We start from the raw sequence: 16,041 nt of genomic DNA, 5'->3' as shown, positions 1-16,041 counted from the left end.
ACTTGGAGTCAAGAAAACCTAACTTTGAATTCTGCTTCCAACACTTACTTCGCTATGTCACCCTTAGAAAATCACTTGATCTCACTCAACCCCACTTTCCTCATCTGTAAAATGGAGAGAAATGATAGCTACCTCACACAATGAGATGAAATAAAGATGTAAAGCACTTTGTAAGCCTCAAATTGTTATATCAATACTATTTATTAAGCAGTTATTTAGACCGTGAGATTTTTATGGGTTAGATAGACTTGAAGACAAAATCCAAATCACAAAATCTCTCATTTCAAATGGAGCTCCGAAGACAGCCGGTCCAACTTGCACATCAATCAGATGTTGCTGTCTGATAAGTGTTCTGTTAGGGGGTATGATGCAGAAGATATGCCAGCAAAGAAGACTGACAAGATGTCAGACAGACAGGAGGAGAACCAGGAGAGAGAAGGTCATGAAAACTCAGAGGAGAGAGGATATCCAGAGGGTGAAGATGGCAAACAGCGTCAAATGCTCCGGAGAGGTCAAGAAGGTGAGGGATTGTGAAAAGGCCATGGGGCTTGCTAACGGAGGGATCCCTGGTTATTTTGCAGGGAGTAGTTTCAGCCAGACAGGAAGGTTAGAGGCCAAGGCATGAAGAGTTTAGAAAAGACTGTGAAGAGGGAAAGTGGAAACAGCTTCCCCGAGCACCAGCTTCCCCGGATGGTGGGTCAAGTCCGCTTTGTTTGTTGTTGTTTCTTGTTTTGTTTGGTTTGTTTAAGGACAGAATAAAAATGGGTGTTTGTAGGCGGGAGAGAGGGTGAAGATGGTAGGGAAAGGGAGCTGACAGAGCAATATGCTGGAGAGGGTCACTTGTCCATGGAGATGGCTTTGGGATTAAGAAGAAGTAACCCAAGATGTTGGAGGGACAGGGCCTGAGGACCAGGGGAGGGGGCCTCCTGGGCAATGGCATCAATTTTGACAGGGAAGGGGGGGTTGTGGTCCTTAGCTCTGAGGGGCATAGGAGAGGCAGCATAGGAAACCTGGAGAAAACAAGAGGGTTTAGAACAACCACTGGGGGGTGGGGGTGCGGGATCAATTAGGTATGAGAGAAAGAGTTGCTTTGTGGCAGTGAGGGCCCACTTGAGATTAGACATCATAAATTTGTAGTAGACTCGGCACACACACACACAAGCACAAACACTATCTTTCTACTTCTGTCTGTCTCTGTCTCTCTGTCTCTGTCTGTCTTTCTGTCTCTCTCTCTCTCTCTCTCTCTCTCTCTCTCTCTTCCCTTCATCCTTGTTAGATCTGTCAGATCCTGCAGAGTTGCATGGTTGGAGAAGGAAATCTAATCTCCATCACCTGTAGAGACCTACTGTCCACCCTGGAGAACTGGGTTCTATAAGTTGATAGTATCAATCTTTAGATTATATCACATTTATAAATTTATATAACCAATACAGTGATTACTGAATGAATAAAGGAATGGAGGACAGAGACTGTACCTATGGTTTCATTACAGAGGATACTCTCAGATGGAGGAATGCCTTCTGCTAATGGTGGTTGGCATTGGTTCTGCAATATTTGTTCTCAGAAAATATATTAATGGGACAATGGGAAATTCAGTGATTTACCAAGAGTCACACAGTTAATACATGTTAGAAGCAGTACTTCTAGTTGACAATGACGACAATAAAAATGACCAATTGAAGACAGTCCCTCTCTTTGAGAAAGCAAGACATCATACTACCCTGTTAGAGCTGTGAATTGGTCCAAACATTCTCTAACATCACTTGGAATGGAGTGAACAAAGTGAATGAAATGTCAATTTTTGACCCATAGATTTCACTGCATATGCTGTGAAGAGAGCAGATAGTCATACAGGTCCCACATATACCAAAATAGGGGCAGGTATAGTGAATAGAGTGCTGGGCCAGGAGTCAGAAAGATTCATCTTCCTAAGTACAAATCTGACCACAGACACTTAACTGTGTGACCGTGGGCAAGTCATTTAACCCTATTGGCCTCAGTTTCCTCATCTGTAAAAATGAGCTAGTGAAGAAAATGGAAAACTACTCTCTTTGCCAAGAAAGCCCCAAATGGGTTCACAGAGAGTTGGACATGACTGAATAACAAATATACAAAAATATTCATAGCAGCACTTATTGTGTTAGCAAAGAATTAGAAATAACATCGATGTTCCTAGATTGGAGAATGTCTAAATAAAATGTGGTATACAAATAAAATGGAATATCTGTGTGTTGTAAGAAATTATGAAGACAAAACACATTCTTCCCATAGCTTCAGGAAGCTGTGAATTCTCACAGAAACATGAGTGACCTAGAGGTAGAGGAACGATATGGACATGCCCAAAGCAGAAGAGGCAGGAGCCTGCAATGCAGAAGCCAAGGGCTGTGCAGTCAAGGACACTCCTACATTAGAAGGGACGGGAAGCACTTTGCCACTGTATAGGATTTAAATAGGGACCCGAATTGGCTCGAGGGGCTCTACCATAAGGTGATCAAGCCACTCCCTGGCAGACACATATGTACATGCTCACATGTGCATGTTAATATACATATATGTACACATATTCTTGTGCATATATTTCTGTTTTTTTATTTTAAGAGCGATCAGGAGGTCCCTCTCTATCCCTGGAGTGCCGACCAGAATCTGCCTAATGCACTGGTCCCTGCTGTTTTATCAGGGAGCCAAGTGCTCTGTGCTCCTCTTATTGGGGTGCTCGTGGCTCAAGGCCCATCCAGGGGAGGAAGAGCAGCAGTCCCTCTCCTGTTCCTCACCTGAGCTTTCTCCGCTGGCTTCCTCCGGCAGCTCTTGCAGGCTTAGACTCCACTCCAAAGGGGCGTCACACGGGGTGACTGTAACAGACAGAGGGGTGTTGTCTTCTTCAACCACAAAGAAGTACCTGGGAGGAGAGTAAGTTAAGCATTTACTAACGAGCTGCTATTTCACAGGCGCTGTATCCCGATAGATTGAAAGGAACCATCCCTGCTTGGAAGGCACACACATTGGAAGATTCTGCCATGGAACGAAAGTGGAATGGCATCCCTTCAACGTCAGGAGAGTGAAGAAGATCCCCATCGTACTGGGTGGAGCCTGGCAAATTTATGACAGGTCATGGAGCAGTCTCCTAGGACGTATGGGCTACAATCTGCTTCTTTGGAGGTCATCACCACTGGGAAGCAATGACAGATCCAGCAAGAATGACTGACAGCTTCCGCCTACAAGTAACATGCCTGGTTTCTGCCAGCAGGTTGACTCTCAATTCTGGGAGCTAAAACAGTGAGCAGCTCGACTATTTCTAAATAATTGATGACTTAGACAATACATCTTGTATTTGCAAATTTGTTCTATGTTAAGAGCTCATCCAGGGTCAAGACTCATTATCAAAGGTGTCACTCAGCAGAGACAGCATGGTTCAGTGGAGAGGTCACTGGATCTGGGTTCAAATCCAACCTCTGTTTTGGGCTGTAGGATGATGGACTCATCACAAACTCTCTGAGCGTCATTGATTTATCTGTAATATGGGTATAATAGAGTAAACTACCATTTTGTTTGTTTAAAGGATGAAATTGAGAGGTATGGAAAGAGGTTTGTTAACTTTAAAGTACTTTACAGATGTCACCTTATTATTATGTCAGACTGCTACTTCTCCATTAAAGTGTTGAGGCTAGAATGTATTCTAAGAAAATGCTGCCACTGAAAATTTTTATGGCTGCCCGATTGGAAAATAGTGTTATTCTAACAATGTATTTCTCAAATAACTGTTTGCTCTTGGCAAAAGATAAAAGGCAAAAACAACCCAAAACAAAAATCGACTTAAATTATATGTTAATAATTTTTTGTTTTTAATTTTTTTTTAAAGAGTGATTTTCTCAGTGTGGAAACTCCCTCCACTAATGCAAATAGCAACCTCTCTCCAACCTAAAAATATAGATATTTAGAGCTATAAGTGACCTTAAAAGTTATCTAGTCCAATAACTTTATTTTAGAAATGAAGAACGTAAGCCCCCAGAGGTGAAGTATGACTTTCGTTCCATGTCACACAGGCAGTCAGCCTCAGTTAGAACAGTACGGTGTAATGAATACAGTGTTGAACTTGTAGGTGAGAAGGCCATGTTCAAATTTCCCCTCAAATACAAGCTGTGTGACTTTGAGCACATTGCTTAACTTCTCTGTGCCTCAGTTTCCACACTATGCTCCTACCTTGTCTGCTATTATGAGGCAACAGAGTGATGCATAAGAGAGGATAACAATGGTACTCTTAAAAATATAAAACTCTTCTCCCTATAGCAGAGAAAACTAGATGGAATTCTGCTTTCAATTAAAGTTGTTAGAATAACACTATTTGGGGCGGTTAGGTGGTGCAGCGAATAGAGCACCAGCCCTGGAGTCAGGAGGCCCTGAGTTCAAATCTGACCTCAGACACTTAACACAAAAAAACTAGCCGGGTGACCTTGGGCAAGTCACTTAACCGCAATTACCCTGCCTTCCCCCCTCCAAAAGAAAAAAAAAGTTATTTTCCAATTGTACAAATTATAGCTTCATATATTTGTCCATTATAGATCTGAGTTATTTCTCTGAATTATAGCCAGATAGAGGAATAGGCGGGTGCTTGGATGGATAGTGAAAAACACATAGATAGATATAGCTGGTATAGATGGAAAAGGTAGGATGGGAAACAGGCAGATGGCAGAGTAGGCATTTTTATTAAGTGCTTCCTGTGGGCCAGGCTCTGTGCTAAGCTCCAATGACATAAAGAAAGCAAAAGCAGAACACGTCCATCAAACCTATAGCAACCAGGCAGTACAGCTGATGGAGCAATGGGCCATGAGTCAGGAAGACCTGAGTTCAAATCCTGCCTCAGCTACTTAGTAGCTCTGTCACTTGGCCACTGGCTGCCTCAGTTTCCTCATCTGTAAAATGAAGATTCTAATAGCAACTCTCTCCAGGGTTGTTGCGAGAATCAAAGGAAAGGGGCTTTTCAAACTTTAAAACACAAATGCTATTTGTTATTATCATTATTAGACCAAATCTCAAAAACAGTATTCTGTGGGTGCTTTATGGAGATACAAGGACAGAGAGAACCACAGGGGCAATACCTTTTAGATGTGTCTCTAAAGAGGTAGCTGCTGATCTCAGCTCCATCTGGTAACATCGATGAGTCGTGAAACTGTGCTTTGTCCTGAATCTGCATCTGGAACAGCTCTTCATCGCGAGTCGGGAGCTTCTGGGCCCAGGAAGCAAGGGGTAACAGCAGCCAGAGGGCACCCCAGGGAAGCAGCACCATCCTGCAAAGAGGGAGCAAGTGTTGTTCAGTCATTTCAGCCATGTCTGACTCTCCATGACCCCATTTGTGGTTTTCTTGACAAAGATACTGGAGTGGTCTGCCATTTCCTTCTCCAGCTCATTTCATAGATGAGGAAACTGAGGCCAGCAGGGTTAAGTGACTTGCCCAGGGTCACACAGTTACAAAGTGTCTGAGGCCAGATTTGAAATCAAGGAGTCTTCCTGAGTCCAGGGTCAGCACTCTATCCACTGTGGACAGAGCTCCTGGATTTCCTTTCCATTGATGATGAATACACACGGAGCCCCTAAAGGTCACTGATGTTAACACAGCCACCTATAGGATTCAGAATCACATCCACAGAACCATGGAGGAAGACATTAGTCTACCATGCAACATTTAAGAATTTTGAAATCATTTCTGAGCCCTCATCTCGGCCATAGGATGCATTGTGCATATTTCCTAGCTTTGTGTATTCAGCCAATTTAATGTGTCTCCTCTGACTTGATCCAAGTTATTGATAAAGTCTGCCTTTGATTACAATGAGTTCTCACAGGATCATAGATTTAGAGCTGGAAGGGTCTTTAGAAATAATTGCTCTCCCTCCACAATTTTACAGATGAGGAAGCTGAACCAAACACTGATTAAGTGACTTGTTCAAGGTCATACTGCTAGGAAGCATCTCAGACAATATTTTAACCCAGTTCTTCCTTACTCCTAGTTGAACTCTCCTCTAATTAATGGCTCTTCACTAATCCAACAGGGGAATATTCCTTAGAGAAACCACAGTATATTCTTGTTCCAGATAAAAGAAGCTATTAAAAAAAAAACTGTAGGGATTAGTGTACTGAGTTAAATGCCCAGGGGTACATTTAAGTGATAAGTTGGGTCAATTTGATTTTTTAAATAAAATTTGATTTTTAAAATAAAATTTTAAAGATCTGAGCTCTATGATGATTATTTTTAATTAAATTTTACTTTTTCAATGAAAACCCTTTCTCCTTTTTCATTTCCTCTGCTATCCCAATTGAAAAAGACATTTTAAAAAATCACAAAAATGTATAAGAAAGCAAACTAAATTCTCAAATTGACCATGTGCTCCTCCACCCCACCCCCCAGAAAAAAAATGCCAGCAGCTCTATGAAGTCAGTACAAAGATTAATAATCACCCTGTTTTATAGTTGAGGAAACCAAGACTCTGAGTAATGATTTGTCTATGACGATGTAGCTCATTGGTGCCTGGGTCTGAGTCAAATCCAAGTCTCTCCTGTCTTAAGTTCTAGCGTTCCCTCCATGATGCTATGTTACCACCATGACATGAAGAGAACACTAGATCTGACGTCAGAGTACCTGCTCTAAATTCCAACCCTGCTACTTTCTGCCTATGTGACCATTTCAAAAAAGCGTCATTTCAGCTGTCCAGACTTTAAGGTACTAGACCAGATGACCTCTACAACTTGAAACTGAACTTTGCCACATTACTGTCTTTCTCCTAACTAATCTGATTATCAATTTTGATCTTTGCCTCACTAAGTTAACATTTTATACTAATTTCAAAGTGTCCTCTAAATTGGTGGTCTCTAAAAATACAATTATTTTCTTCCTTTCTAGTGCCCATTCTTTTTTTTTTTTTGTAGTTCAAAGAGCTTTATTAATGCAATAAATTAACTTTGTACAATTTTTGTAAAAATTAGCAAATGACTTCAAAAAGTTGTAGGCATTTTATGATGTCAAATTTCAATTAAAATATAAAACAATGGCCTTATTGAGAAAACTTACTGTCTTCTCACTTCTATAGTATTGGATAATTTGCTTATTAATTGGGTCAAAGGTTGATTTGTCATTTTTACAAAACATATCTGTGAAACTGTAAACACTCCTCCTAAAATACAAATTATTGTCAATGTATCTTTTATTAAAAATAAAATTTTACCTTGATTGTCTCTGAAAGAAGATCCGCATAGTTAATTAAATCATTTTTTAATACAAAATGAAAATTTTTCCTGCTATCAATCTCTATGGAGTAAGCACTGGGCACTTCAAATACGAAATGTAAGCACCAGACACTTCAAATAACCATTTAAAGCATTTCTTCTTAAGAACAAACCCAAAGCAAAGTGTAGAGTTTTAGTCTCTAGGATTGCAAAAGTGCCCTCTAATGGTATATCCTTTCCTCTTTCTGGTTTTCAGTTTCTTTTCTTTTTAGTCAAGAGGAAAATGGAACTCGAGTTTATTTCACTTTTAATCCTTTTTATTTCCCCTCTCCTTTTTTTCTGGGAATGCAAAGGGGAAACTGGGAAATCCAGCAGTGATGAATCCAACCACTTCCTCCCACCCCAGCAGAAATTACAGAACTATGTCAGATATGATTTCTGGTTGAGCTGATAAGTCCTGATCAATTTCCAAGGAGGTCCAATAATGAGTGTTTCTCACTATGATCTAATGACAGCCTCTAGTGAACTGCTTAGATAGAAAAATTCTGAAAAGAATTTAACCTAGCCCCCAGTTGGGTTAAAGACCCATTCTCATCTATGACATTCCCCGTTTTGGAAATTATATTTAGGTTCTCTCAAAATGAAACTTCCAAAAGGAAGATGACGGAGTCCCAAGGACATCTTTAAAAAGTTTCCTCCTGGCACACAGTGAAAAGGGATTGCTCACCTCACTTCATCTTAAATGAGTTCACTCCTTACCCACCCATTCAACACGATTCATTTTGTCAGCCAAGGAGGCAAGTGGGTTAAAGCTTGGGATGAAAAGACCCTAGGCAGAGTCTGGCTCAAATCCAAGGAAGTGATATGGGAAGGGCCTTTTGCATACTAGTATTTACAGTAAGCTTGTCAGCTTTCTTTCAGGAATATGCTGTTGTAAGCATGTCAGCTACAGATATCAGGATATAGGAAGAGAAATAAGGGTCCTTGTTCTTTGAGGCTGGAAGACAGTATTCACCAGAGACAGGAAGAAAAATACTAGGGACAAGATACTATAGGCATAGAATGGTACATAGAACATATAAGAATGCTAGAAGAATAAAGAGTCAATAGACACCAGGTCCTGGTAGTCAGAATATAAACTGAGCAGCATAAATGCACATGTAATAAGTAGAACTGTTACCAGGACAAGCATGCCTCCCACAGCCCAGACAGAGGTGTTCTTTCCTCCCCACCATGACATTTTGAAATGATTTTTATTTAATTTATTTGTGCATGTGCTGTCCCTTCCCGACTCCCACCCCCTCCCCAACCTTGATAAAAGGCAAACTCCTCGGGGCAGGGCTATTTCATTCTCATCTCTCTAGTGCCTAGCACAGTGCCAGGTGCATAAATGCTCCCTGCAGAAAGGAAGGAAACAAGCATTTATTTATCCACCTATATGCCAAGCACTGTATTAAGTGCCTTATAAGTACAGTCTCATTTGATCATCAACAAACCTGGAAGGTAGGCACTATGATTATTCCCATTTTACAGTTGAAGAAACTGAAGCAGAGAAAGGTTAAGTCATTTGCTCAGGGTCACAAAGCAAGTAAATGTCTGAAGTCAGATTTAAACCCAAGCCTTCCTGACTCCAGGTCCAGCACTCTACCCAGTGCTCCACCAAATTGCCATGGAATTGGACTGAGCTCAGATGGAGGATGTGTTGAATTATGTTGCTGCCCTGCCCATCAATGCCATTTAAAGAGGATAAACCAAACAGAAGAATGATGACACTAATGTTTCATTGACATTTGGGAAAGGGGAAAAGAGGAGCCAAACCTCCCAGTGTCATGGGGAAGAAAAGTCAGCAGGACATAGCTTACTGCATAATGTCTTGAAGCAGAAGGTAAGCAGGATGCCGACTTTGTATCTATCAGCAGTCATTTTGGGAACCAACGGATTTGGCCAAAGTTATACTGACTCCATCAAGCACTTAGAGAAATCCAGGTTTTCTGCTGGTTACTCAAGACCTCGGTGTCTACAAAATGAGAGGAACTCAAGGTACAATACCTCTACTCTAAAAATGGAGTCAGGAAAAATATATCTTTGAAACAGAATGGAAGATTCACTTCCTTTTCATACCTGCAATTCCTTAACAGCTATGAGAGACACTGGCTCTTCAAAAGAACAGGTTTTTAAACAGGGAATGCCAAAAGGGAATAAAAAACTGCATGTAGTGGGCATGAAAAGGCTGCAAGACATCACCAAGAAAGAATTACATGGAAGAAGGAGCAGAAAAGATATACAATGCACGAGGTAAAAGACTTGTCTAGGGCCATACAGTGAGTACTTGTAATTGGAAATCATGTCTTCCTAACTCTGAGGCTGACTCTTTATATACCATTGCTTCAATTTACTGTTAGAAAATCTAATCCAATTTTTTTAAATGAATTATTTTTTTTCAAAATATACAAGATTAGGGAAACAGTGGTATAGTAGAAGAGGACTGAATTTGGAGTTAAACAACAAATTGTAGTTCTACTCTCTGTGACCTTGGGAAAATCACTTCCCCAGGACAAAGAGGAAGAGGATGGAGGAACAATGGTGAGAATGTCTCAAGTCAGAGGTCTTGCTTATGTTAAACCTTGACAGAAGCTAGGATCTGAGAGGAGGTTAAGGAGGGCATACCAAGAAAAGGGGTACAGCCAGGGCAAAGACACAGAGATGAGAAATGATGGAATGCAATTTTGATGTTCAAGTGTGTGATAAAAATGAAAATGTATGTAGAAACAGAAAAGAAAAATGATTTCATTTATAATATAAAAGTGGAATTACATTACTATATAACAATAGGATTCTAAGATCATGGATTTACAATTGAAAGAGCACCTAGAAGCCAATGACTTCAATTCTTCATTTGATAGAGGAGGAAAATGAGGCCCAGAGAGGTTGTGATTTGCCCAGAGTAAGTGTCTGAGGTAGGATTTGAACTCAGGTCTACCTAGACAGCAAGTCTAGGACCACATCCACTCTGTGACATAGCCTCTTCTACCTCTAGTACCTGACAGACACAGTACTATGGTGGAGGAAGCATTGGATGTGGGGTCAGAAAGACCTGAATTCAGGCTCTGTCTAAGCCATTTGCTAGTAGCAACTTTGAGAAAGTTACTTAATATCCCAAGACCTCAGTTTACTCACCTGTAAAATGAAAGTGTTAGACTCAAAGGCATGTAAAATCACCTCAAGTTAGAAATCAATGATAACCGTGATCCACAGGAATATGCCTGTGCTGCTGCAAATAGAGATTTGGAAGGGCCAAAAAAATCTATCAACCTACATCTGACCTGGGAATGAGCACCTCTGAGCTTAGTTAGGTCAGTCCTCAAATGGTAGACATACAGCAACATGCAGTCTGTTCCCAGGTCTTGGGCTTTCTCATTGCCACTTCTTAACATCCACAGCACCTGTCAAAGCACAGCTCAGATATTACCTTCTTCTGGAGACTTTTCCTCATCCTCTCTCCTTCTCCCTCTCCCAGTTAATTGCACTCATTCCTTCTTCAAATTATTTGTGCTCCTTTATAACTGTGTATGATTGAATATCCCCAGTAGAATGTAAGCTTCTTGAGAGCAGGAATTGGATGCTTCTTTTTGCTTCAAATCCTCTGTAAGAGCTACTCTGAATTTCCCTCCACTGGCTTCATATTGTAGTGATATTGTGTGGCTACCTCCAATAAATGCCAGTGTATCAGAGCAAAGATTCATGGGACATATTTTGTCAGTAAAACTTTCTGACTTTCCTTGGCATTTTCAATTTATTTACATTAATGCAAAATTTTCCTCTGTAATAATTATGACTTTTTCATCCTTTGAATAATGAGATCAATGCAAGCTTGTAAAAAAAAAAAAAGAAACTTTTTCCCTCTCCCAACTAATACCACGCTAATTCCTTGCAGAAACTACATATATAAACATTATACATAAAAATGTCATATATAAATAACATATGTAAAAATGGTGACAAGTTCCATACAAGCGTTTTATTTTGCAAAATGGGGAAAAGGGAGGGGTTTCATTTCTGCTATTTGCTACCTGTGTAATTGGGAAAATCACTTAATCTCCATGGTTCTCAGTCTCCTCATCCTTAAATGAGGGCTTTGGGTTAGGTGATCTTTCATGTACTTTCCAGCTCTAAATCTATGTGCCCGGGGTCTTCCTGGGCAAGTTTGACAGGCAAATGTGAAAATACAATTAAGATTAATTACATAAGCACTCAAAGATTTGCTCCTCAGAAAAAAATTCAGGTTTCTTGCACAACAATTTGCAATTTAGAAGGATTAGAAATGGAGCTAAAATGTTCAGTGCCTTGCACATAGTAGGCATTTAATTCATTGACTTGATTTAACTTGACATGACCCACTCCTGTCCCTGGGGGGGGGGGGGGAGCAAGAAGAGAAAAAAAAAGTAGCACAGAGGAATTGGAATTTACTTGAAGGAAATCCATCTGGAATAAATAAAATTGAATGTTTAATTACAGGGAACAGTGAGTGCCTGCCTATAATTCACTGAGGCTGATTCCAAGGACTGCCTATCACAGTGATTGCTGGGTTATATAGTCCTCTTCCTTTCTTGGAGCATCTTAAAACTACTTAACTCTTTTCAAAGTCTATTTTAAAGCTCTGGGGCATTTCTTTTTCTTTAAATCCCCCATTCCTCATCTGATAAGAAATCTTTAACAATTGATCTATAACAATGGATCAAAGAAATCATTGCCTTTGTGAAAGGAACGTGTGTATTCAGGCACTCATCTACTCACACTAGTGAAAGGCCTAAGAATTTCACCATCTAAATCCTCCCCACCCTAATGAAAGACAATAAAGTTTGTTGGATTGAGGACTGGACTGGGAGAGAAGAATCCCTGGATTTAAATGCTACCTCTGGGGTTTGGACCTATGACACCCTAAAACTCCCCGAGTCTCAGTTTTCTAGGAAATTCACGTAGCCTCCCTAAGACTCAATTTTTCTAGCCAATAAAATTAGAATGATAATATATTGTGGGCTTATTAGGAGGTTTAAATTCTTCCATGGGTGTAAAGTGCTTTGCTAGAATTTCGAGATTTAATAACATAGATTTAGAGTTAAAAATAATAATTCCAAATTATCAACTCCAAGGAATTCATTTTGAGCGTTTGGGATTTGTATTAAAAACAAACTTGAAAAAATCTTATTGATTAATCATGTATCTAATTTCCCAAACGACTTCCTGTTAACATGAAAATTTGAAACTGAATTTCTCATGCCTTTCTGTAGTGGAAAGGAAAATAGGGAATAACAAAATAGCATGTCTGACATGCTAACAGGGTATGCCCCCTTCCACTAGGCTCTTGGGAAGACAAGGAGTGCTTGGCTTGGGAACTTTGTGTAAATAATGTGTTAGCTTCCATTGGCACGACAAATTGGAACTCGGGCCACCCCTGCACTATTAAGACAGCAATCTACCACATGTCACTTCCTAAATATATGTGTGTGTATGCAGGTATGGTGTATCTCTATTTATTTTATTTTTCATTCATTTACTCGTTGATTGATTGACTGATTGATTGATTGAAGGCTGGGTCTTTCTATCTTGCCGGTCAGTTCAATAGCTATTCCTAAATTGATCCCCAAACTAGTCAGCATGATACCAATAATGATCTGCACAAAAGCTATGACTGCTCCATTTTTTTCTAACCTAGGCCAATTCACCCTCTCCTTAGCAAACCTAGTGGCCTTCCACTCCCAGTGGCTCACTACAGTGATGTCAGATTTAGCGGTAGACCTCCCGGCAGTTGCAGCCCCATTGCAGCTCAGAACTCCCAAGGTAAAGTGGTCTATTGCCCTCAGTCTTCCCCCACAGCAGAGATTACCCGTGTGCACCACAATGCCCAGCCTCCCTAAATACTTCCAACATACGATATTCCTGCCCATTTTGAGCCTTTAGGATTGTGCCAATAATCCACAGAATGAGGGACCTTCCCAAGCAATTCAGTTGCAATGTCCCATTTCCAACCTCTCCCCGCCCCTCCTTTTAAGCTTACCATTTCCCCCAAATTACTACCCAGTTTTATTCTTAAAGGAAAATGAATTAGAGTGAAAAAAAAACCATAAAATTAAAACTTGAATAGTTTCCATTCAATCACTCACTCTGACTTGCCCCTTCAGTGCAAGATGATTGAGCAGAACCTTAAACCATCTAGTTTGATTTTTTTTATTCATTTTACAAAGAGGAAAATTGAGCTCTAGAGGATGAATGATTTGCCCAAGGTCATAGAGCTAGTTTAGTAGCAGGAGAGACGGGATTTAAACATAGTTCCTCTGACTCCAAGTTCTGTGCTCTTTCTACTCTGATGCAATGTCTCCTTGCAAAAGAGAAGCCTAGGACATTCTCATTTTCAAAGATGTTCTGAGCAATCCTTGTGAGAAAGCTCAAATCTATGGGCTAAGAATAATTTAAATCTATAGGGGAGTTTTCTGATGGCTGAGAAGGCTTGGTTTGTTTCATTTGCTGTGGTTTGCTGTTGTTATAGATGGTGGTGGTGGTGGTAGTGATGACGACCATTATTGCTATTACTATTATTTTACTTTAGGTAGTATTTATATAGCACTATAAGATTTACAAAGCACATTACCTATGTTATCTCATGTGATCCTAACAACAATGCTGGGAGGTAGGTATTATTGTTATTTTTACAGATTTGGAAGTAGCATTTCACAAATTCCATCCCATGTTACAGATTAAAAAGCCAAGACTGAGGAAAATCAAGTGATTTTTCTCATAGCTAAATAAATGTCTGAATAAAGATCTGAACTCATTTTTTCCTGGTTTCAAGTCGAAGAAACTTCCTTCCCTTGGTTTCCATTTTTGATGTAAATATGAGAAATGACAGAAGTGACCAAAGTGAACACTGTATGAATCTAAGTAGGGCCAATGGAAGAGCCCATTGGTGGCTTCCAAACAAAAGCTGGATTGGAGAACCGCTTTTCAGACAAATTAAAGGGAAAATCTTGCTCGGGTTTGGACTGGAGCTCCCTATCAACTCTGAGATTTTCTAATTTCATGAAAGAAAGCAGAAATCTCCCCCACATTGCCAACCTCAGATGTACAGGGCAATGCCCTGAGAATTGGTTTCAGATCTTCATTTTGAGGCCAGCTCTCTACCCCTCCCCCCCATGCTGCCTCCCAAATAAGTGTTATATTTCCCATGTTAGAGCTGAGAGGCAAAGCTAGTCTCGATTTAAGATCAGGAGCTTTTTCTGGATGCTATGCTCTTTCACCACACCAATGATCTAAGAGGCTAAGTAGTCTTCCAAAGGAGAGTGAAAGACTTCAAAAAATTTAATAATGTAATGACTTATCACGGCTTGACAGGAATCCTGAATTATGTTTCCTATCTCTCATCACAGAGGTGGTAAATTAAAAGTGTGGGATATTGTCAGACCAGAGGAACTACCAAACGAAGGGAAATAGTTGTGTCAAATATTTTTAATCCAGGCCTCATATAAAAGACATATTTAAAATCAACAGTAACATATATAAGTCCCCAAACCATTTCCCAATGGATATGAACAATTTTCTGCAGGAATGAAAACTATTCACAACTAAAAACAATGCTCAGAATTGTCAATAACTAGGAAAATGCAAATCAAAACAACTCTGAGGTTGCATCTCACACCAAGGAAATTGACAAATATAACAAAAGAAAGAAGGCATCAATGTTGAAAGGGCTGTAATGCACCAGACACTCTAATACACTGTTGAAAAATTGTCCCAACACTCTGGGGGGCAGTGATGAATTATCATTTTTTTAATTGATGAAAGGTCCATACCTTCTGCTTAGAGGTCCCACTGCTAGGCATATCTCTCATGGAGGTTAAAGACAAAGAAATACTACCCAAAAGGTTCATAGCAGTACTTTTTAGTAGCAAAGAATTGAGAAAGGGAAAAAAGCAGATGCCCATGAATTGGACGAGTGGCAAAAATAAGTTGTGCTACATGAATGTAACAAAGGGGTATTACTGACATGTAAAAAATGGTAAATGGTAACAATGCATAGAAACATGAGAAGAATTATGTGAACTGATGCAAAGAAAAGTATAAAGAGAGAGAAAACTGGTAACAATCGTGCTGTTAAATGCTGAACAACTGATTCTCTGAGAAGAAAAGTGTGTTCATTAAGGTTAATATATATTATTAATGTTTTTTCATCACTTTCTCAAGTCTAGACAGTCCACAAATCAAGTCCTGATCTTCAGCATTTGCTGATTTCTAAACTATAAGTGTACACAAAGAAAAATGAACAATTGACTCTTGTGAGTCCATTTGAGCTGGTTCTTCCACAACTCTGAGTCCATAGCAATGGAAATGGAAAGAACAATCTTAAAATGAGATAGAATGCTTAACAGTTATAATTATTAAATTTGGTCTTGGAAAAGAATTAAGAAAATATGCTCCCTAGATTCATTGAAGAAGTGGGAGATTATGGGTATGTATTATTGCTTACACAATAAGGTCAGTGTGTTGATTACTTTAGCTGAATTTTTTTCTTCTTTTTTTCCTTTTCAATCTTAATTACAATGAATGGCTCACTGGGAAGGGCAGAGAAAAAAAGAATATATTTGGAAATAAATGTGATATAAAAAGAAAAATGCCAATGAAATAAGATAACATTTAAAAATATCAAGAAAAGTCATCACTGAAAATGGGAGAGGGAGGGAGGAAGGAAAGAAGGAAGGGAGGAAGGGAGGGAGGAAGGAAGGAAGAAAGAAGGAAGGAAGGAAGGAAGGAAGGAAGGAAGGAAGGAAGGAAGGAAGG

The 16,041-nt window shown here is 39.7% G+C and overlaps 1 protein-coding gene across 1 annotated transcript in view; it reads right to left on the bottom strand.

Annotated features, from left to right (window-relative positions):
* Positions 1 to 16,041, bottom strand: part of NDNF (neuron derived neurotrophic factor) — a 42,478-nt gene that overhangs the window by 3,135 nt on the left and 23,302 nt on the right. The window contains exons 2-3 of the mRNA XM_069104884.1: positions 5,094 to 5,282; positions 2,772 to 2,896 (exon numbers count right to left, since the gene is read on the bottom strand). Of these exons, the coding sequence (XP_068960985.1) occupies positions 2,772 to 2,896; positions 5,094 to 5,281 (313 nt within the window). The 5' untranslated portion in view covers position 5,282. The remainder of the gene's footprint in view (positions 1 to 2,771; positions 2,897 to 5,093; positions 5,283 to 16,041) is intronic.

The sequence above is a fragment of the Petaurus breviceps genome, unplaced genomic scaffold, assembly GCF_028583685.1.
Source record: "Petaurus breviceps papuanus isolate PSGF00001 unplaced genomic scaffold, PetGlider_PUasm1.0 689, whole genome shotgun sequence".
Classification (NCBI taxonomy): domain Eukaryota; kingdom Metazoa; phylum Chordata; class Mammalia; order Diprotodontia; family Petauridae; genus Petaurus; species Petaurus breviceps.
Note: the sequence above shows the minus strand (reverse complement) of the source record. Positions and strands in the feature narration are given on the sequence as shown.